The sequence below is a fragment of the Bos indicus x Bos taurus genome, chromosome 2 (assembly GCF_003369695.1).
Source record: "Bos indicus x Bos taurus breed Angus x Brahman F1 hybrid chromosome 2, Bos_hybrid_MaternalHap_v2.0, whole genome shotgun sequence".
Taxonomy (NCBI): Eukaryota; Metazoa; Chordata; class Mammalia; order Artiodactyla; family Bovidae; genus Bos; species Bos indicus x Bos taurus.
Window position 1 is genome coordinate 35,907,314 of NC_040077.1, and position 19,021 is coordinate 35,926,334.

The window sequence follows — 19,021 nt, forward strand, 5'->3', positions numbered from 1 at the left end:
GTAAGCAGCTATCTGCTGGTTGGTGAACCTATTCAGTACAAGAGAAAACAGATGTCTGGTCTTCCTGCCAAGTCCCTTTCTTGCATTTTAGGAACCATTCCACACGCACAGGGAGGTTTTTGTTAATTTCTTTCAGATGATGACTGAGTGCTTTACACCACGTGGGACCTCTGAGCCCTACTTTTCTACTCAAGTGAACATTAGTAGCCATTTATCCCTCTCATGGCCAATGTGGGATCTAGTTTTCTACTTGTTAGAGAAGCCATTGAACCCTTTCCACGCCTTGGGATATAAAGAGGCCTATTGGCCGCATTTTTATGTCTGACCACCCATAATTTACAGAGTAATTGTTTTTTCAGACATAGCATTGCATGTCATAAAACAGAATTACAGTTGTCCCTGATTTAAAGGCGCAATATTGCCCTTATTCAAGAACCACTCCCCTTACTACAAGTACTGTATGTTCTGTTTACTATGAATGTATCATGATTAGAACACAGGGACCCTTTTTTGGTGATTAGATATTTTTGTGGCCATTGCTGCCAGGTTGGAATTGCTTCTCATTTTTGTTTTTTTATTTTTTTAGTAAAACTGTATGCAGAAGAAGTTGACCGTTTGAAAAGAAAGATAAATAACATTAGCCCTGGAGGTCATTCCAATGAAAAGAGCTAATTGACTGACCTTTTGCTATTGAAAACAAATGCATTAAAATCATAGGAAATACCTACCTATATTTAGTCTACCTTATCTACCTATCTTAGAGTGGGTTGGGAGCTCAATTTCTGGATTCTGATTTAGCGCTTTTAATTATTTTTTTCCTCATTGGTAAACTTTCAAGTTGAATCAGCATTTTAAAGAATAATATTTTAATAATTTAATAATCATATTTAATAATATTAAATATTCATATTTAATATTTAATAATAATTGATATTTTAATCATAGCCAGTAAAACACAGATTTAGAAAGCACTTAGTTACCTTACATTGTTAGTTCTTTTGAAAATACTTCACAGATGACAAATTCTATGAACATTCTTAAACAGTCTTAAATGTTCATCATTTAGATTTTAATAATTGTAAACCAAAAGGAAAGCTCATGATGTTTATGATACATGTTTCTTACATAACATTTCTGATGCCATATCTTTGTCCCAGGAGTGTTTTAATGCTCCTTAATTAGGGAGTTCCCAGCTTCTCTGAATCTGACTAAGCATGATTCAGAAACCTTTCTAATAAGATAGGTTTGATCACATCACTCCCTTGCGTCTGTGCCTCAGGAAGCTTCCCACTTTTTAGGGCATGGCTTTCTAGCTGTGGTTCCCCCTTCCTAGTCCTACCCCCTCACCCACCAGAGTACCTGAAATTACAGAATAAATATGGCTTATCTCTCTGGAGTATCATTATGACTCCAAAGTATTAGGTCAGAAATATTGTTCTATATTGAAACAAATTCAGATAATTAGGGAGTAGATTGCAACATTCACATACCTTCCTCCACCCCCCCCCCCCCCCAGATAAAGCACAAGGCTTCAAGGAAACTGTGCAGCCTTAGCAAGGCTCCTTTCTCCATTGCCCACACACTGCACGAGACATAGTCATTCTCTTTGCTGCTGCACTCCTTAAGTGGAAAAGTTTAAGCAGGAATGACTGACAAAAAAGTCAAACTCCTTGGATAGCTTTTTACAGTCTGGTTTTCAGCCTCGTGCCTTATGCATGTTTCTCAGGTCTCAATGTCATGCTCCCTGAAAAGTGTTCCCTACTAAAGACAAGCTGCCCTGTGTGTTCTCCCATTGGGATTTGTACGCGTCTCCATTACAGCATTCATTTCGTGTGTTTCTATCTCCCCAGCTCCAACTGTAAACTGTTGGAACACGGGACTGGCATCATAATTATTGTGTAAGAGGGTCTGGAATGTACAGGATACACTGTAAATGTTATTGGACTGTGTTAGGTTACAGGGCCCCTCAGTACGCACCTTCAGAAAGAAAGGATCCCATCTGTGTTTGCCAGCTAAGGACCAGATTTCCACAGGAACAAATACAGTCTTATGCGCTCCATGAAAGCTTCAGGGACTTAGGAGATTAGAGCTGACATGCGGTAGCTAATTGAGAAGCTGTGCAATTAAGTGGGCGAAATTGAGGAGGTAGTGAGTGAAGTGGAAATAAGGAATGGAGATTTTACCTCTTAGCCTACCTCAAAAGAATTGAAAAATTTGATACATAAGAACATATTGTTTTCCCCCTTATTTTGAAGCCTTTTATCTATTGTTATGCATTAAATCACTCTGCAATTTTTATATATTAAAGATACACTTTATGTAATTGTCAGTGGGAGATTTTGCTCTGCGTAAGGTAATCAGTGGTACCACAATGACTTTGGCTCAGAGGTTAAAGCATCTGCCTCCAATGCAGAAGACCTGGGTTTGATCCCTGGGTCGGGAAGATCCCCTGGAGAAGGAAATAGCAACCCACTCCAGTATTCTTGCCTGGAGAATCTCATGGAGGAGGAGCCTGGTAGGCTACAGCATGGGGTCGCAAAGAGTCGGATACGACTGAGCAACTTCACTTCACTTCACTTCACAATGACTTTAATTTCAGCCAGAAGCAAGGTTAGTAGCCATTTTTATTTAGTCTGTCAAGGGTTAAGGAGATTAAGTTTTTGGCTTACTATTGAACATTTGAAAATTTTTGATATTTTTTTTATTGGACCCAACTGCGCCTGACACACCTCCGAGAAGCTGGGAGCTTCTGCTCATTCCTTTGGGACTGGGGGTTGCAGGCTGCCTTCTGTCAGAACCAGGAGGTCACAGAGAGTACTTTTTGCCCATAGTTTCTCAGTCTGTGGTAACTTTAATTCTTGGAACTACCAGGATGTTTTACCCTTTTCTGGGATACCAGATTACTGTTTTAAGTCTTACAACTTAGGTATAGTGTGAAAGATCAGTACTCACTTTTACTTGCAGATTATCTAAAAGGAGAAGTTTTATTTCATTTTTAATTAATGACAGAATAACATTTGATAGTAGAAACTTTGTACAAATCCAAACATTTGTATACTTCACATATATTTTTCAAGTACTGTACTTCACATATATTTTGAAAATCTAAAATATGACGAGTGCACTTTTCTGAGGCCTAAGACTAAAACATCAATTAATGACTTTGCTAATAGTGCTTGTTGGGCTTCCCAGGTGGCTCATTGGGTAAAGAACCTGCCTGCAGTGCAGAAACATGCCAGAGGTATGGGTTCAATTCCTGGGTTGGGAAGATCCCCTGGAGGAGGGCACAGCAACCCACCTTCATGTTGCCTGGAGAATCCCATGGACAGAGGAACCTGGCGGCTACAGTCCATAGGTCACAAAGAGTCAGACACATCTGAAGCGGCTGAGCACGGCACAGTAGTGCTTGTTAAAATCATAAACTTGCATAGTTCAATATGTAAAGATACAGTTGATTAATAATATCAAAGGAAAGCCTATTTTAAAGTTAAGACCATCCTAATCTCATAATTGCCATGGTGAATTTTTATTTGCTCAGAAAATACTCCAGTTGTCATGTAAGCTTATTTCCTAATGATTTAACACCAAACTCTTCGTAAATCAAGATACTTGCTGTGAGAACCCCATGAACTGTATAAAAAGGCAAAATTATACGTAGCAGTTACTGATTCTCAGAAAACTCAGTTCTTATCTTTGATTTCAGCTGATTTTACTTCTGCAGTGGAAGGGTGAGTGGGAAATGGTCTAATTGTTGTTTCTTAGACTTTCATATGCATTTGTACTTCCTGAAGATCTTGTTAAAATGCAGTTTCTGATAACATCAGTCTGAGATGGGACCTGGGATCCTACATTTCTAGTAAGCTTGCAGGTAATTCCATCACAGCTGGCTCCTGGATCACTCTTTGAATAGCAAAGATTTCCCAGAATGCCCTACCCCCTTCTACACTTGAGTTTAGCTTTATCCAGATTCTAAAATTTGCTCTGCCTCTAGTCTTTCATTTTGTATGGCTTTGTAGGTTTTTTATTTTTGTTAACTTAAGAGCCCTCTATTTTCCTTTGGTGATCACAGATCAAGGTAGTAAGGACTCCACCATAGAGCAAAAGAAGGGAATTTGGGCAAACCACCCCTGAATTTTGGATGACTTAGTCCAGAATCCATCATGTGTCTCTGGATTAAATTATTAGCAGTAACCACCATCTGTGCAATAGTGTGCCTGAAATGGGCTCCTAAAAATAGTAGTGGAGTCAAGGTTAGTTATTTTGCAGAACACTGCAAATGGCTGAGACTTGTACTTGCATGAGGGCATCCTCTCCAACTTAGCAGTGCCTGCCAGCACTTCCACTTCCAACCTGCCAAGAATGGTTTGGTAGGCTCGTGACTGACCTGCCCAGATTGTCCAAGCTTCAGACACTGTTGTTGAGTGTCCAGGGTGACTTGGGTGTTCTATAGCAAGTGGTCTCACTTGCTAGTACTTTGAAGGGACCTGAACTCAGAGAGTGGCTAAGTAAAAGTGTGTTCATGTAAATATCTCACCTTGTATTAGAAATTAACAGATAATTCTCTGTTCCATTTTAGCAACAGGAACAAGATCCTACCAACTTGTATATTTCTAATTTGCCACTGTCCATGGATGAGCAAGAACTTGAAAATATGCTGAAACCATTTGGACAAGTGATTTCTACAAGGATACTACGCGATTCCAGTGGGACAAGTCGTGGTGTTGGCTTTGCTAGGTGAGCATACTGCCCTATCTTCGTGTCAACAATAGCTCTGCTACATTTCCTGGAGAATAAAAATTGAGCAAGAAGAGAGAATTTAAGCCAGGGTTATAGGAGCCAGTTGTACCATGAACTTAAATTATGCACAAAAAATAATTTGCATCTCCCCCAGCTCTTTGGAAACTCACTGGGATTCTTGAACCTGAGGACCCTAAATATTTGGAGACTTAGGGTAAGGAGATATCACATGAGCAATAGTTTTGCAAGTGTGTTTCCTTAATATTTTGACTAATTCGATCAGGTTGCCTAAACTGCTTAAAAAAATAACCGCAGGCTCCTAAATTTCATAAATAAATCGGTATTTTTGTCTCATTAGGTAGAACTTTGATTCATCATCAATAAAATCAGTAAATTAGATTTTTAATGAAATATTTCACACATTGAGAAGAGTACAGCAGACACCTAACCACCAGTTGTCACACACATTATAACACTTTTCAGTTTTTGCTTCCAATTATCTTTTAAAAAGTAAAATGTTGCACATATCTAAAGCATCCTCCTTCCTTCATCTTACTTTTATCCCTTCCTCCCCAGAAAGGGTGCTTCAGTGCAGTGGTTAGTTTGCTTCCTTTGATTTTGACATAATTCAAATCTGAAAGCCCACATACAAAAACTGATTTTACAGTGCTTAGCACCCTATTAATTCTGTGCAGTAACCAATAATGTCTACATGTTTTAAAGTATTGACTTTGATTTGGGGGAGGAAATTGCTGACTTTATCCCATTTGATGACAGTCATATCTACCACAGGCCTGTGAGATCAACAAAGCAAGCATTGTTCACACTTTGACATATAAAAAGAATTGAGTTAAAGAAAGGACATTGTGATGGGGTTGCCAAGCAATGAAGCAAGGTCTAGTACTTGGTTCTTCTGGCTTTCAACCCATTGTTCTTTCTGTTAGACCAGATGATTTTATAATAAAACTAAAATATTCTACAAGTGGAAAGTCACCAAGGCCAGAACCCATGGTACACTTCATGGGTTAAAAGGATCAGGTGAAACAGTGAAAGGCCCAGCACCATCTGAAAATCGGCCCTCTGTGGGTGTTCTTCTGAAAGCAGATCAAGGACTTTCGTTTCTGTATCCAAAGATGGAACCCAGTTAAATTCTAATGCTTTTTAATTACCACTATTACCACCCATTAAAATCAAAGTGCAACTATTCTGGGTAGTCCAGGAGTACAGTGCATTTTGAACAGATTATTCAGTGTTTCCTCCATTAAAGAAAAATAAATCAAAATTATTTAGTTCCCCCGAAATGTTTCTGCAGATGTAGAATAAGTTGTCAGGCTCCATCCTTTAATTCTTCCTCTAAAGCCAAGAAGGCAAAGAAGGAACATAATTGACTTCACTAATTTTAAACTTGAAGCTAAAGTGAAAAACTTGTAAGACACATCCTCTGTTCAGCCCCAATTCATTTCATGACTTTTGAGTCTGTCGTTTTGTGAATAAGTAAAAGGAAAGACCATCTCTAAAATGAGCAGTGTCCTAGCAGCACTAAATACACTAGTAGTTTAAACTGGTATTTTTGTTTTTGATTCAGTATCATAACTAGTAAAGCTATTGTGTATTGATTATCATTTCAACAAGTAGAAAAAAATTAAACATTTTGTGTGCTTGATTAAAGGTATAATTTATTTCTTTTATGATTCTGAAGGTATCTGGTCATCAAGTTTTCATTTTACCATGGAAACACACAAACAACACTAAAAGAGAATAAACGCAGTTTTTCTTATCACTCACATTTTGTTAGGTTTCATTTGTATCAAATAAACCTGTAAGATTGTATTCATGTGCACAGAACGAAATGAAAATTAAGATATCTTTGATTATTTATGTCTTATTTTTATGTATAAATAGGATGGAATCAACAGAAAAGTGTGAAGCTGTTATTGGTCATTTTAATGGAAAATTCATTAAGACACCACCCGGAGTTTCTGGTATGTTGTTTGTCTAAAATTATATTAGTAGTCTTTTCTGTTATTTATAATTTTAGGATGTGGTGACTTTTATATCCAGAACAAAACACTCCTCATTTAGCTCTTTAACATTTATTTCTTTGGATCTCCAAAAAGACTTCAAAATTCACTTCTCCCAGCTGTTTAAATGTGAATGGAAACATAGAGTCACAGATGTAGAAAACGAACTCATGGTTACCGGGGAGGAAAGTGAGGGGTAGGGGGAGGGATGAACTGGGAGACTGAGACTGACAAATGCACACCACTGTACCGTGTATGAAATAGATGATTATGGGAACCTGGGCTTCCCTGGTGGCTCAGCAGTAAAGAATCTGCCTGCAGTGCAAAAGACCTGCGGGAGACAGTTTCGATCCCTGGGTCAGGAAGATCCCCTGGAGAAAGAAATGGCAACCCCATATTGGTGCCTGGGAAATCTCAAGGACAGAGGAGCCTGGTGGGCTACAGTTCATGGGGTGGCAAAAGAACAGGACAGACCTGAAAAACACCAACAAATAAGAAGCTGCAGTTTATCACAGGGAACTCCACTCAGTTCTCTTTGATGATCTGTATGGGAAAAGAATCTAAAAGAGTGGATATGTGTATATGTACAACTGATACACTTTGCTATACAGCAGAAACTAACACAACATAGTAAATCACTATACCCTAATGAATTTTTTTAATTCAAAAAATAAAATGAATATGTATGTATAAAATGAAAATGTATATATGAATGGAAGCAGACATACTGGTAAGGAGCTGTATGCCTTGCAGAGGATTGGAAACCTCTCCTCCCTGGATGCTAAAGGCATCCTCTAACACACCTTCTCATTCAGTAAATATTCTGTCAATCATATCCTTTGAGGACAATGGTACTTTCTACCCCAACTGCTGCCTTTGTTCTAGATGATTTCAACATGTGTGCACCCTCCCTGCTTACAGTGCCTGGACTGACCTGTGATAGCCCCTCCATCCGCTCCTCTGTAGCCTCCTCCTGCCGTTGCTCTGACTTGTGTTGTCTTGACTGAGAACAGTGCACCTCAGGAGATTTCATTTCAACATCACACCTCCTCTGACTCCCACTAAACCTGCTCTGAAAGACAGTGAGCTCCAGCCTGACAAGACCCTCAGCATCACTGAGCCTCACTCAGCCTCTCACCCTTACCTAAACTGTAGTTCTTCACAGTTTTCACCAGATTGCACAGCCCTCTCCCTAAATTGCTCCCACACCACAGTCCTAAGGAGATGGCTTCACTTCCATTCCCTTTAACTTGGCTGTTCCCTTCTCACCCCTCAAGATTCTGGTCAAGGCCTGCCTCCCCAGTTCAACAGCCTTCTCTGCTCCCATTGGGTTACCGTCTGCATCGCTCCCTGAGGACACCCACCTGTAGGGCAGCATTTAATTTAACAGGTTTACACATGTCAGTGCACTAAACTGAGCTCCTTGAAGGCAGAGCCTGTTTTCTCATCTTTCGGTTTTCACACCTATCTCAGTACTTGAACCTTACTAAGCACCAATAACTGTTTGTTATTTTGCATAAATTTAACTACACTAATTACCAAGACAACACTGTTTACAAGCTGGCGTGCAAGTGGCTAACCACAAACTGGAAGATGTTCCTATGTGTGCATGTGTAACTGGTGTTTAGTATTTATTCTCCTGTAGCTCTAAGGCTCCATCTTTAACTGGATGGCTGATGATTGTGGTTAGGGATCCACTTTAGTTTCGGTATCCGGGTGAGTCCCACTTCATAGAGAACTGATAAGTATGTGCGGCGATACCATGAACTAATCGCATCCTTCAACACCGAAACCTGATAGGATACAGTTTGCATGGCTGTGTGTGAGCTTGAACTGCCTACTGACATGAGTTTGAAGCATAAAATACAAGACCTGGTAGTACATTCTTTCAAGGAACTCAGCCCTGTGAAAAAGCTTCCTTTTTTGTTTTTCTTAGGCAGTTTGAGTTGAAATTAAAGAAAATAAGAAGGGATTGTTTTTACCCTCCAACTAAGTAAAGACAAGGGAAAGATTTCATACGTGGGGAGCCTTCTGTCAACCTTGCCCTGCAGGCCTTGCAAGGCCCCTGCACAAGCTGCCCCCATGCCCTGCTCCCTCCCCTTGCCGTCCTCTGCATAGCCAGGACCCCAGAGAATTACCTGAGTCCCTTTGAAGGGCTGCTCATCCACACACCTATGACCTCCTTAATTTGTCAGCCTGCTCTTGAATGCAACAGGGGAATTTCAAGAAGGAAAAACACCACAGCACCCTTTTATTTTGATGTTGTATCAGCTTAAGATAAGATCTTCCAGTTCCCTGAGTAAAATAGATCTCAGCATGTCACAAATTGAGGTTGGCCAGTTTCCTTTTTTCTCCAAAGGACTTCATGGTTGTGTCATTTAACTGTTTTCTTTGAAGTAGATTTGAAGATTGTTGGTCACACCCATTCTAGGAAAAAAACAAAAAAGACCTGATTTCCAAACCACATGTAAATGATTGTAAGATTCTCTGCACCTTTGCAGCTAATAATGAATAGTTTCTTCCAAGTAGTGCTGAGGGTCAGAGGGGATGTAAGAGCAAGATCAGTTCCTTCTCCAAGAGGAGCATCCCCTAGGGAGGACAGCTGTGTGGTCAAGCCGTTCTCTATCTTCGAACCAGGACTTAACTTTATGCCATTTTCTGATGTGTGATGATCTCTCCTGTGTTTCAGTATTGGTTCCCGACTAGACTACAAGTTCTTTAGTGGTGAGGGCTGTGTTTTATATTTTAATTTTGCGGTAGGCACCAAAAGCCTGTGCATCGCCCTACACTAGCAGAGGTTTACCAAAGCGTTTTCAAGAGCATTTTTCAGATGGAGTGCTTATCACAAGATTCGTGGCTGGCTATTTTGATGATCTTTTGGGATAGATTTTGCCTATAAGTGGTTGAACTGCTGTTTTGGCAGGAGTTTGAAATGTGCAATGCAGGTTGGGAAACCCACTGTTCAGTAAACAACCTTTCCCCAAAACAAGTCTCCAGTGGACTGGAGAACCCACACCAGAATTGAAACCATTTTCAACATCTCTGGATTGTTTTCTGTCCATGTAAATACAAGAATTATCTTTGACTAACAGTCTGTTTATTAATGCCTCTCTCTCCCCTCCAATTACCTGTCTGACTGCTCTGTCACATGGGTTTCTTCATGGAGTGCATATGATTACTTTCAGTAGAACCAGATGAAAAAGAAAAAATATTGTCAGACAAGGGTAAATTGAATGGGCCTCCACTTTCATGTTTAAATAATGTAGGCTTATTGCTAGGCAGACATAACATTTCACAAATACAGTCAGAGGATGGTTTATTTAATGATGCAAGTTGTTTAGCTGGCATAAGCAGAATTATCCAGGATGGTTTCTGTCAGAGTACTCCGATTGTTGCATGACTGGCGATTCGCATGTGACATTGGAACCAAGTATAGAAAAGAAACACACATTAGACACAGTCCCCCAAAGACACTTTTTGAGAATTAGCAAACTGAGCAGTTAACTCACTGCGTGACACTAGAAAGAAAGTCTCTAGATGGCAAAGCAGGAGGAGCTCAGCTATGTCATTTCTCCAATACCACCCATCCGTCTGCCAGCACTGTCTTCATGCCAGGGTGTTGAAGCTCGGTCCCCTATATGGGGCCTGGTAATGCATGTTTAGAGTTCCATAAAAATCACTCAACCACATCACAACATTTTATGCAGTCTTCTTTCTGAAACTGCTTTTTAAAAAATCTTGTGCTTTTGTGTCTGATATTACCATATTTTCACAAAGGCTTTATCTTATGGCAGATTCTTTGAGCATTCATTATAATTTATGTTGAAAAAGAAATTTCTCAGAATGCCTTGCCTTCTATCCTTCTCCGCACTCAGGCTCTCACTTTTCTCTGAAAATGCTGAAGCATTTTCTTTTGTTTGGATTTACCTTGGTTTTGAGTGCTAGCTGGTTTGCACTTAGTCACATTTACTTGAAAGGACCACGAGGATAAAAGAACTTCTTTGTGAGACAGTGACTTCTTTGTGAGACAATCTAGGTGAATTCCATAGACATTTAAAAGCAGTATGTCCTATTGGGTTGATAAAAATTCCATTATGGAGAAATAGTACAGTGGTGCTTTCCCACACAGAATGTTAGCAACAAGAGATGGGCAGAACTGAGGTCCAAATTAGGAGATGTGCCCAAGGCAAAGACACTGTCACTCATGGTCATGATTCAGAGATTTGTCTGGAAAATGTTCTTCCAGTACCTTCCTGGAAGAGAGTGCAAATGCATACGGCATGTTAGCTGGAATTCTCCTAGGGCTGCTTGCCCTGCACCCTCTGTCTTCGCACAACACGCACCCCATGGACAAAGGCCACACGCATATCCAGTGCTGCAGAAGGCAGTATGATCATGTCTCTCCTTCTGGACCTCTCCATGACGTTAATGGAATGTGAAGACGACCTAGTGTGGTCAGGGCAGAGAGTTTTTTTTTTTTTTTTTTAAGAAAAAAGTGCCTAGTCACTGGATATGCGCTTGCTTGTTAGATTCCCAGCCTCACGCTGGCTTCATTCTGCCGCATTGCTGAAGCTTCTTCATTCTGCATTGCCTGAAGCTTCTCCTGTGCAGGCGATGGAGCTCCAGTGAAGTGCATGTGACTGCTGGCCGACTCCATCCAAAGACCCCAGCTTGTTTTCCATCTGCTTTCTGTGTTACCTTGACTTTTCAGTTTGGGTATATGCCCGGCAGGGCTTGAAAACTGCTTTTATCCATGTTCTGGAATGTTCCATATATAGGTAAAATTATTTGGGCCTTGTTCAGTGCCAGAAGGCAGAAAAGGTAATGTTTAGAGGAAAAATTACAAATCTAGTAAAAAGGCTGGACATCTTTCAAGGGCTTTTACTGCCCATTTCGTTTCCTGCATGTTTGGCTTAAGCTTCATTTACTCTGTTAAAAAACAGAAAATTTGGGCAACTCTAGGACAAAAGAAATACTTGAAGACATGTGCGATGGTCCTGGTACCTTTAGGACAATGTGATCAGACCTCTGGGATCGTGATGGTTCCCGTCTCTCTCACCTAGTGCATACAATAGAGCAGAGTCTGAACGCACGTTCTGTTGAGATGTTCCCTCCAAAGGTAAATCATGAGTAAATCATCGCCGAGAAAGCAGAAGGACAGGAACCATCCTGGGAGGCCAGTGGGGTGACGACTGTCTTGCAGATCCAAACTAAAACTTATTCTCTACCAGAAGGAAAGTCTGGTTTTTAAAAAGTGACAGGGCATCTCAACCAGACATGTGCCCATGTTTCAGATGAAGACACTCTGAGTGTTGTGCCAGGTTTAGGAGGAGACTGCCTTCAGGCAGCTGTTACCTCCGTGGATCACACCCAGCCCACAGCAGGCCCACTCCAGCCAGTTTTACACCTTTCTACTGTCAGGTCCTGCTAGAGAGGAATAGTAAATAGTGGTGTGTGCGCGTTAAGTCACGTCAGTCCTGTCCCGACTCTTTGCAACCCTGTGGACTGTAGCCTGCCAGACTCTTCTGTCCATCTATTTGTCCAGGCAAGAATACTGGAGTGGGTTGCCATGCTCTCTTGCAGGGGATCTTTGCGACCCAGGGATCAAACCCGTGTCTCTTATGTCTTCTGCGTTGGTAGGTGGGTTCTTTACCACTAGCGCCACCTGGGAAGCTCATAAATAGTGAAGTAAGATTTTATTAAAGCATAAGGATCTTGAGTTAAAGATTTAGGTGTTACTATGAAACAGTTTTCTAAAAGGCATTTGCCAGTAACTTCATCCCTAACTACAACTTAAATTACATCAAGCCAACATAGCAACCGTAGCCAGCTCTTTAAATCTCACAGAATCAAATCCCAAGGAAAACAGGCCAGTCCCTAAAAACGTTTATAACTTCTAAACCAGAAGTTCCTCTCCCAAGAATTTAACAATTCAAAGAAGGAGCCACAGCTCAGAATTTGAGCTCCTCCTGTTGTCATAGTGATGATAATAATAGTAACTAATACTTATTTAATTGTTCTGTGTGTTTATATATATTTATATATATAGTAATTATAACAATGTTTTGAAGTAAGCACTCTTAATGGTCTCCATTGCACATATTATGAAACCAGAGACCTGCCTGGAATCACTAGCTAGTAAATGGAAAAGCCAAAATTCAAACCCAGAAAGACTAATCTATATCCATTGTTCCAACCAGCGTAGAATCTGACCACTAGCATCACATTGGCACTGGGACCAAAGAGATAAAATATATAACACACACAGATGTTCACACAGTGTTAGTTGTAAGAACAAAGAAACTATACATGATCCCTTTTCAAATAGAACATTATGTAACCATTAGAAAAAAAAGATTCTGTAGCAAGATAAAGGGCTACAATGTAAATGATAAAAGCCCCTATCATTGCAAAAATGAAAAATAAATATAGACTTAGAAAAGTAGTAAATATAGAATATTAAAATATTTATGTTGGAGTGATGGGAAAATATTGTGTTTTTGGTTTCTCTTTAACCTGACTTGAATGTTGGTTAACCATTATTTTACTGACATGGAAAGCTGAATGGGATATGGAACCACTCTGTAAGGGTCAGGAAAGCAGAGATAGACCCTAACAGAGCCCGTGTGGGAGGTATGCATCTGCAGAGAGAAGCCAGAGTTGTGCCCCCTATGGTAGAGAGGACCACAAGGTTTGGTTATAAACAAAGAAGGGACTGAAACAGGAAACACAAAAAAAGGATAGTATTTATTGGATCCTTAAATCGAAATTTTTAAGAGTCTTGGATAGTTTCTTGCATGTTGTTAGTTGAAGAACTTTGAAAGTAGCTGACAGTGATCATTAAGAAAGCTGATTACAGTTGCTGTGAAGTGAAAGTCACACAGTCATGTCCGATTCTGTGCAGCCCTATGGACTGTAGCCCACCAGGCTCCTCTGTCCATGGGATTCTCCAGGCAAGAATAATGGAATGGGTTGCCATTCCCTTCTCCAGAGGATCTTCCCAACCCTGGAGAAACCTGGATCAAACCCAGGTCTCCCACATTTCAGGCAGATTCTTTAGCATCTGAACCACCAGGGAAGCTCCTATAGTTGCTGAGTGGGCTACTTTTCCAAAACTGATAGAAAAGCTTCTATCAAAGGCAGTTTATGTCTTAGAGACTGTTATTTGGGATAAAATGCTCCATAGCTAGAAAAAAAAATGAGTACTGGGGGGTAGTCGTTTCTCCAGCTGTTAGAACATGGTTAGGAAAAACTCCACTTTGTTAGAAATAGAAGAGAACTTGGAGTCCTCTGAGCAGTTGGATTAGATAAGTGAGGAGGATGTCCGGGAGGTCTGATCATGTGCTACAGTGCTTAGTCAAAGCAAGCATTCTAGAAATGATGTTGACTGTAGGTGTCCAGGAAAGACAGTTGAGCCTAAATAAATCGCTGCAGAGTCTAAACTTCAGAAGATGGGTAAGGACACAACTTGGTGGAGATGTGCAGGAAGCCATCGTGGGCATCCCCCCTGTGGCTCACAGCCCCTTAGGAGGGACTGTTGATGCCAGAGATCAGGCACTTGGTGAAAATTTCAACTGCGAAACAGACCAGAGAACATAATAATAGAGGAAAGAAGTAGTTAGAATTGTATGTTGCCTCACACAGAATACTAGTTGCTTCTTTCCCTGAAGCAACGACCCAACAACTGTCTGAAAACTGTCATTTCTACTGGGTTATGCTGCTGCTGCTGCTAAGTCGCTTCAGTCGTGTCCGACTCTGTGTGACCCATAGATGGCAGCCCACCAGGCTCCTCTGTCCCTGGGATTCTCCAGGCAAGAACACTGGAGTGGGTTGCCGTTTCCTTCTCCAATGCATGAAAGTGAAAAGTGAAAGTGAAGTCGCTCAGTCGTATCCGACTCTTAGTGACCCCATGGACTGTAGCCTACCAGGCTCCTCCGTCCATGCGAGTCTCCAGGCAAGAGTACTGGAGTGGTTTGCCATTGCCTTCTCTGACTGGGGTGTAGTTCTTTGAAATAAGAAATTTGTTTTCCTAAGATATGGGATACCTGCCAATAGACACACTGTTTTAACGACTTACCTTTTTGGTTTTAGAGGAAGGAAAATACCTTAATGACAGTGCAGAATCATGTAGCAAATGTAATTCACTTTGTAAGATTCAACTACATTCTGTTCCATTTGTTTCATTTTAAATGATATATTTGCAAACATGTCATTGCTCACTTGATGTTTACCTCCTCATTACACGTCTTTAGCAGGCTTGATTGTTGCCTGAAATTGCTTTTTCGTTGACAGAGCTTAGTCGAGATGAATGAAAATGTGTTGGGAGCACCTTCCCACAGATAGGGAAGGCCTGTTTGGCCTCTCAGCAAAGGCGCAGCCTTGGCACTCCCCAGCGATGGCTCCCCAGCTGCCTCCATTCGCATCTGCCTGCCTGGGCAGCCCTGGGGAACATCCAGAATGATTCTGACTTGGTCACCTTCTTTCTCTGCTAATGGAGAAAAAATGGTGCATTTGCGTTGTTCCCTTTGAAGGGAACTTTTTTTTCTTTTTTAATTTAAGTTTCAGTCTTGGAGCTGATCTTTATAATGCCTCTAGATAAAAGCACTTCCCCAAAGTGAAGCCCCACAAAGTGCCGGCACCATCAAGTTTACTCTCTCTTGCTCCGCAAGGTTATGGGGAGACAGAATCCTAAAACCCTCAGATGTCATTGGAGGAAACATTTGTTACTATAAGGACCTTTCTAGATCAGTGGAGAGAGAGCTCTTGTTTCTCTCTAAGTTCTCAGTTTGTCCTCAGAAGTCAAGGATGAGGCATCGCCGGCCTTGACAGGCACTCTCTTCACTTCTGCTTGAATGTCTCTTTTTCTCCGTCCCATTTCCATCTGATTCTGAAGGGCCAGTTGCAGGATTAAAAGCACTGTCAGTGATTAGAAAGCTCTCTGGTTTCACTACATCCATTTACTTTACCTTCAGTGATTGTTGGTGGAGGTGGAAATTTCCAAAAGTCAGTAGCTTTTTTTTTGTTTGAAGAGACAGAGAATGTGGTTTAGGAATGTAGGATTTGGCCCCTGTCCATCGTCCATCACACCCGGCTTGCCTTAAATGGAAGAATGGAAGTTCCTTGCTCAGGAAATCAGTGGGTGGGGGAGGTAATGGAGTCAGAAGGGAAACTCAGGGCCCCTTTGTGAATGGTGGGGCCCACGTGTCTCACCAGACACAGGACAGCTTTGCCTGCACCTCCAGACACCCATAGCAGTACAGCTGCCATTCAGACCTGAGCTCACGTGCCAGCCCGTCCCTCTGGAGCAGCTCAGCCGGGGAGAGGGGAGAGGAGTACCAGTGGACAGCCTGCGAGGAGGAATGGCAGTGGGGCTTTGGTTATGTTTTGTTTTTTTGGCAGAGCAGTACTGAGAAACACTATTGCTTCCACACCCTGTCATTAGTGGGTGGGTAATAGTGATATAAAATAAGAGATGAATTAGGATAATAAGAGGCAAAGGAGAAAGGAGTAAATTTTCCACAAGTAATATTTTTCTCTTCATGGTTATTTAACTTTGAAACAGAACTTGAAAGTAGTAATCACCATTCCACGGTAGACAAAGGACTGAATGTAAGAGCCAGACACGAAGGTGTGCTTATCTTTATTATGTTAACTAGAAACATACTGAAACATGCACAACTTTTAGGAATACACTGCTGTTTGCATTACAAAAAAGAACATTTTTAAAAAGGAGAAGTTATGGGTGGCCTACTGTGTTGTTGCCTTTTTTTTTTTTCCTTTTTTTTTTTGGCTGATGAAGACGTAACCCTGGTGAGAAAAGTCTGTGCATCTTAGGCACGTTTTGCTTTTCTTCGACAGTTTTTTGGGATCATTTTATGAGGCGGATATATTGTAACGCAACTCCAAGTGGGATGATTAAAGGCCCAAAAAAACCTTTAAAGACAGTGGGCAGGTATAGCTGTTTCCCTGCTTCAGCCCCAGAATAAATAAGACCTGTTTGTATTCATTCGTTGGTTCACCCAAGAGGGAATAAGTGCTTGCAGTATGCCAGACACTTAGGCACTAGAGGTAACAGGGATGAACAGAAGTCACTGCCCCCACGGAGCTTACACTCTGGAGGGGAGATAGACACCAGACAGATCGCCACATTCACAAAGTATTATAAATGCTCCAAATAAAAATGCAATGTGGCGGGGGTGGGGGTGGGCGTGTGAACTGAGAGAGTAGCACTGAAGTGTCTGCACTACCATGTGTGAAACAGACAGCTAGTGGGAAGCTGCTCTATGGCCCAGGGAGCCCAGCTCGGTGCTCTGTGATGCCCCAGAGGGTAGGAAGGGGAGGGTGGGAGGAAGGCTTAAGAGGGAAGGGATGTATGTGTACCTATGGCTGATTCATGTTGTTGTAACACAGAAAGTAACACAACATTGTAAAGCAGTTACATTCCAATTTTTTAAAAATTAAAAATTTTTAAATCGTATGAATAAATAGTAAGCGCCTATAAAAAAAAAAGTACAGTGTGAGCAGTATACAGGGGAACTTGTTTTCTCCTGGAGGAAGTGAAGACCTCTCTGAGGAATTACAATGGAAAATTACAGGAGCATTTTTAAGTGGAGGAGGGGAGGGTGACCGTCCTAGTTACATCTGAAGATTCACAGGGATGGGGTTGAAGAGGGCCCACACCTAAAGAAATACCCGAGTGAATCAAAGGCTGCCTTTGCCTCCTCGGAATAGCTCTTTAAATGTTTTATTACACTCCAGTTTGAAGTAAACAGCTAACATTTTGTGCACTGTTTCTCGCCAGTGGGTCCTCTTCTAAGGGTCTGAATAAACTTTTGCCTTGAAGTCTTCTCTTAGTTCCCTTCAAGCACCAACACTGCTCCTATTAAAAAAAAAAAAAAAGAATTCAGTTACATTTTGCCACTTGTAGACACATACAATTCTGGTTTCCTGTTATTTTTCCCTGTTTATTCAGCTCCTACAGAACCGTTATTGTGTAAATTTGCGGATGGCGGACAGAAGAAGAGACAGAACCCAAACAAATACATCCCAAATGGACGGCCCTGGCACAGAGAAGGAGAGGTGAGACTTGTAAGTCCTTTCTTGAAACTTCTGTGGGGCTGTGTCATCACGCAAAATACGAGAGTAGTTACATGTGCAGCATCTTGACACGGTTATCAAGTTCTAAAATAGGGACTAGGGTTAAAACTTCATTATTCAGATAGTGTCACGTGAGGACTTCTCACAGTGAATACACAGCTAAGGGAGTGATGGTTCTCCCGACAGACAATAGGTGGTGGAAACAGCCGTGTTTACCAGTTAGCAGCATTTATTTAAAAAAAAAAAAATAAAGCATTTAAATTGCTGTAAGAAATGCACAGCTACAGCTAAGTTGCTTCAGTCGTGTCCGACTCTGTGCGACCCCATAGACGGCAGCCCACCAGGCTCCCCTGTCCCTGGGATTCTCCAGGCAAGAACGCTAGAGTGGGTTGCCATTTCCTTCTCCAATGCATGCATGCATGCTAAGTCACGTCAGTCGTGTCCGACTCTATGTGACCCCATGGACAGCAGCCCACCACACAAGTGGTCTTAAATGTTATGATTTCTTAGAATTACAGTTTTATTTAGAAATTATTTTAAATATTATTAAAATAAATAGTATATTTGTCATTCAGGTATTTTTTACCTAATTCTTTTCAATAATGTTCTTTAGAAAAAGAAAAAAAGCTCAATTTCTTAATAAAAATGTTGGCCCTCCATTTCCCCATACTAACCATAAATAAATTGTTCTTTTGTTTTGGGTTTTTTTAAGTAACATATTGGTTCAAGAATGTCTAAGGAACTGCCATTCAGTAGAATGTTCTACAGTCTGTACTGTCCAGAGGTTGCCACTAGTCACTTGTAATGCCTTTGAAATGTAGCTGGTATGGTAGAGGGACTCAGCTTTTCATTTAAGTTTAAATAGCTGTCTTTGACTAAGGGCTGCTATGTTGTACAGTGCCAATCTAGAGCTTAATTCTCATGTTGAGTTTATAATTACGTGTGTCTAACATAAACTCTCAATTTTATCAAATACTAAACTATCCCCATTTTTTGTTGCCATGAGTCTGAGAAATGGAATTTTTAATTTGTACCTTTGCAGATGAATGTTTCTTTTTCTTTCCCATAGGCTGGAATGACACTTACTTATGACCCAACCACAGCTGCTATACAGAATGGGTATGTCATTAAGATAAATACATAATAGCTAGAGGGAAAATGTGAAG

General features: G+C 41.0%; 1 protein-coding gene across 7 annotated transcripts in view; it reads left to right on the forward strand.

The window, feature by feature from the left end:
- The window catches only part of RBMS1 (RNA binding motif single stranded interacting protein 1), a 220,220-nt gene that overhangs the window by 185,994 nt on the left and 15,205 nt on the right, over nucleotides 1-19,021 (forward strand). For 5 of the 7 annotated variants that reach the window (XM_027559581.1, XM_027559537.1, XM_027559567.1 and 2 more), the window contains exons 5-8: nucleotides 4,577-4,734; nucleotides 6,640-6,719; nucleotides 17,731-17,846; nucleotides 18,925-18,974. In XM_027559581.1, coding sequence (XP_027415382.1) covers nucleotides 4,577-4,734; nucleotides 6,640-6,719; nucleotides 17,731-17,846; nucleotides 18,925-18,974 — 404 coding nt within the window. The remainder of the gene's footprint in view (nucleotides 1-4,576; nucleotides 4,735-6,639; nucleotides 6,720-17,730; nucleotides 17,847-18,924; nucleotides 18,975-19,021) is intronic. The other 2 variants (XM_027559573.1, XM_027559558.1) reach the window with 1 other exon arrangement.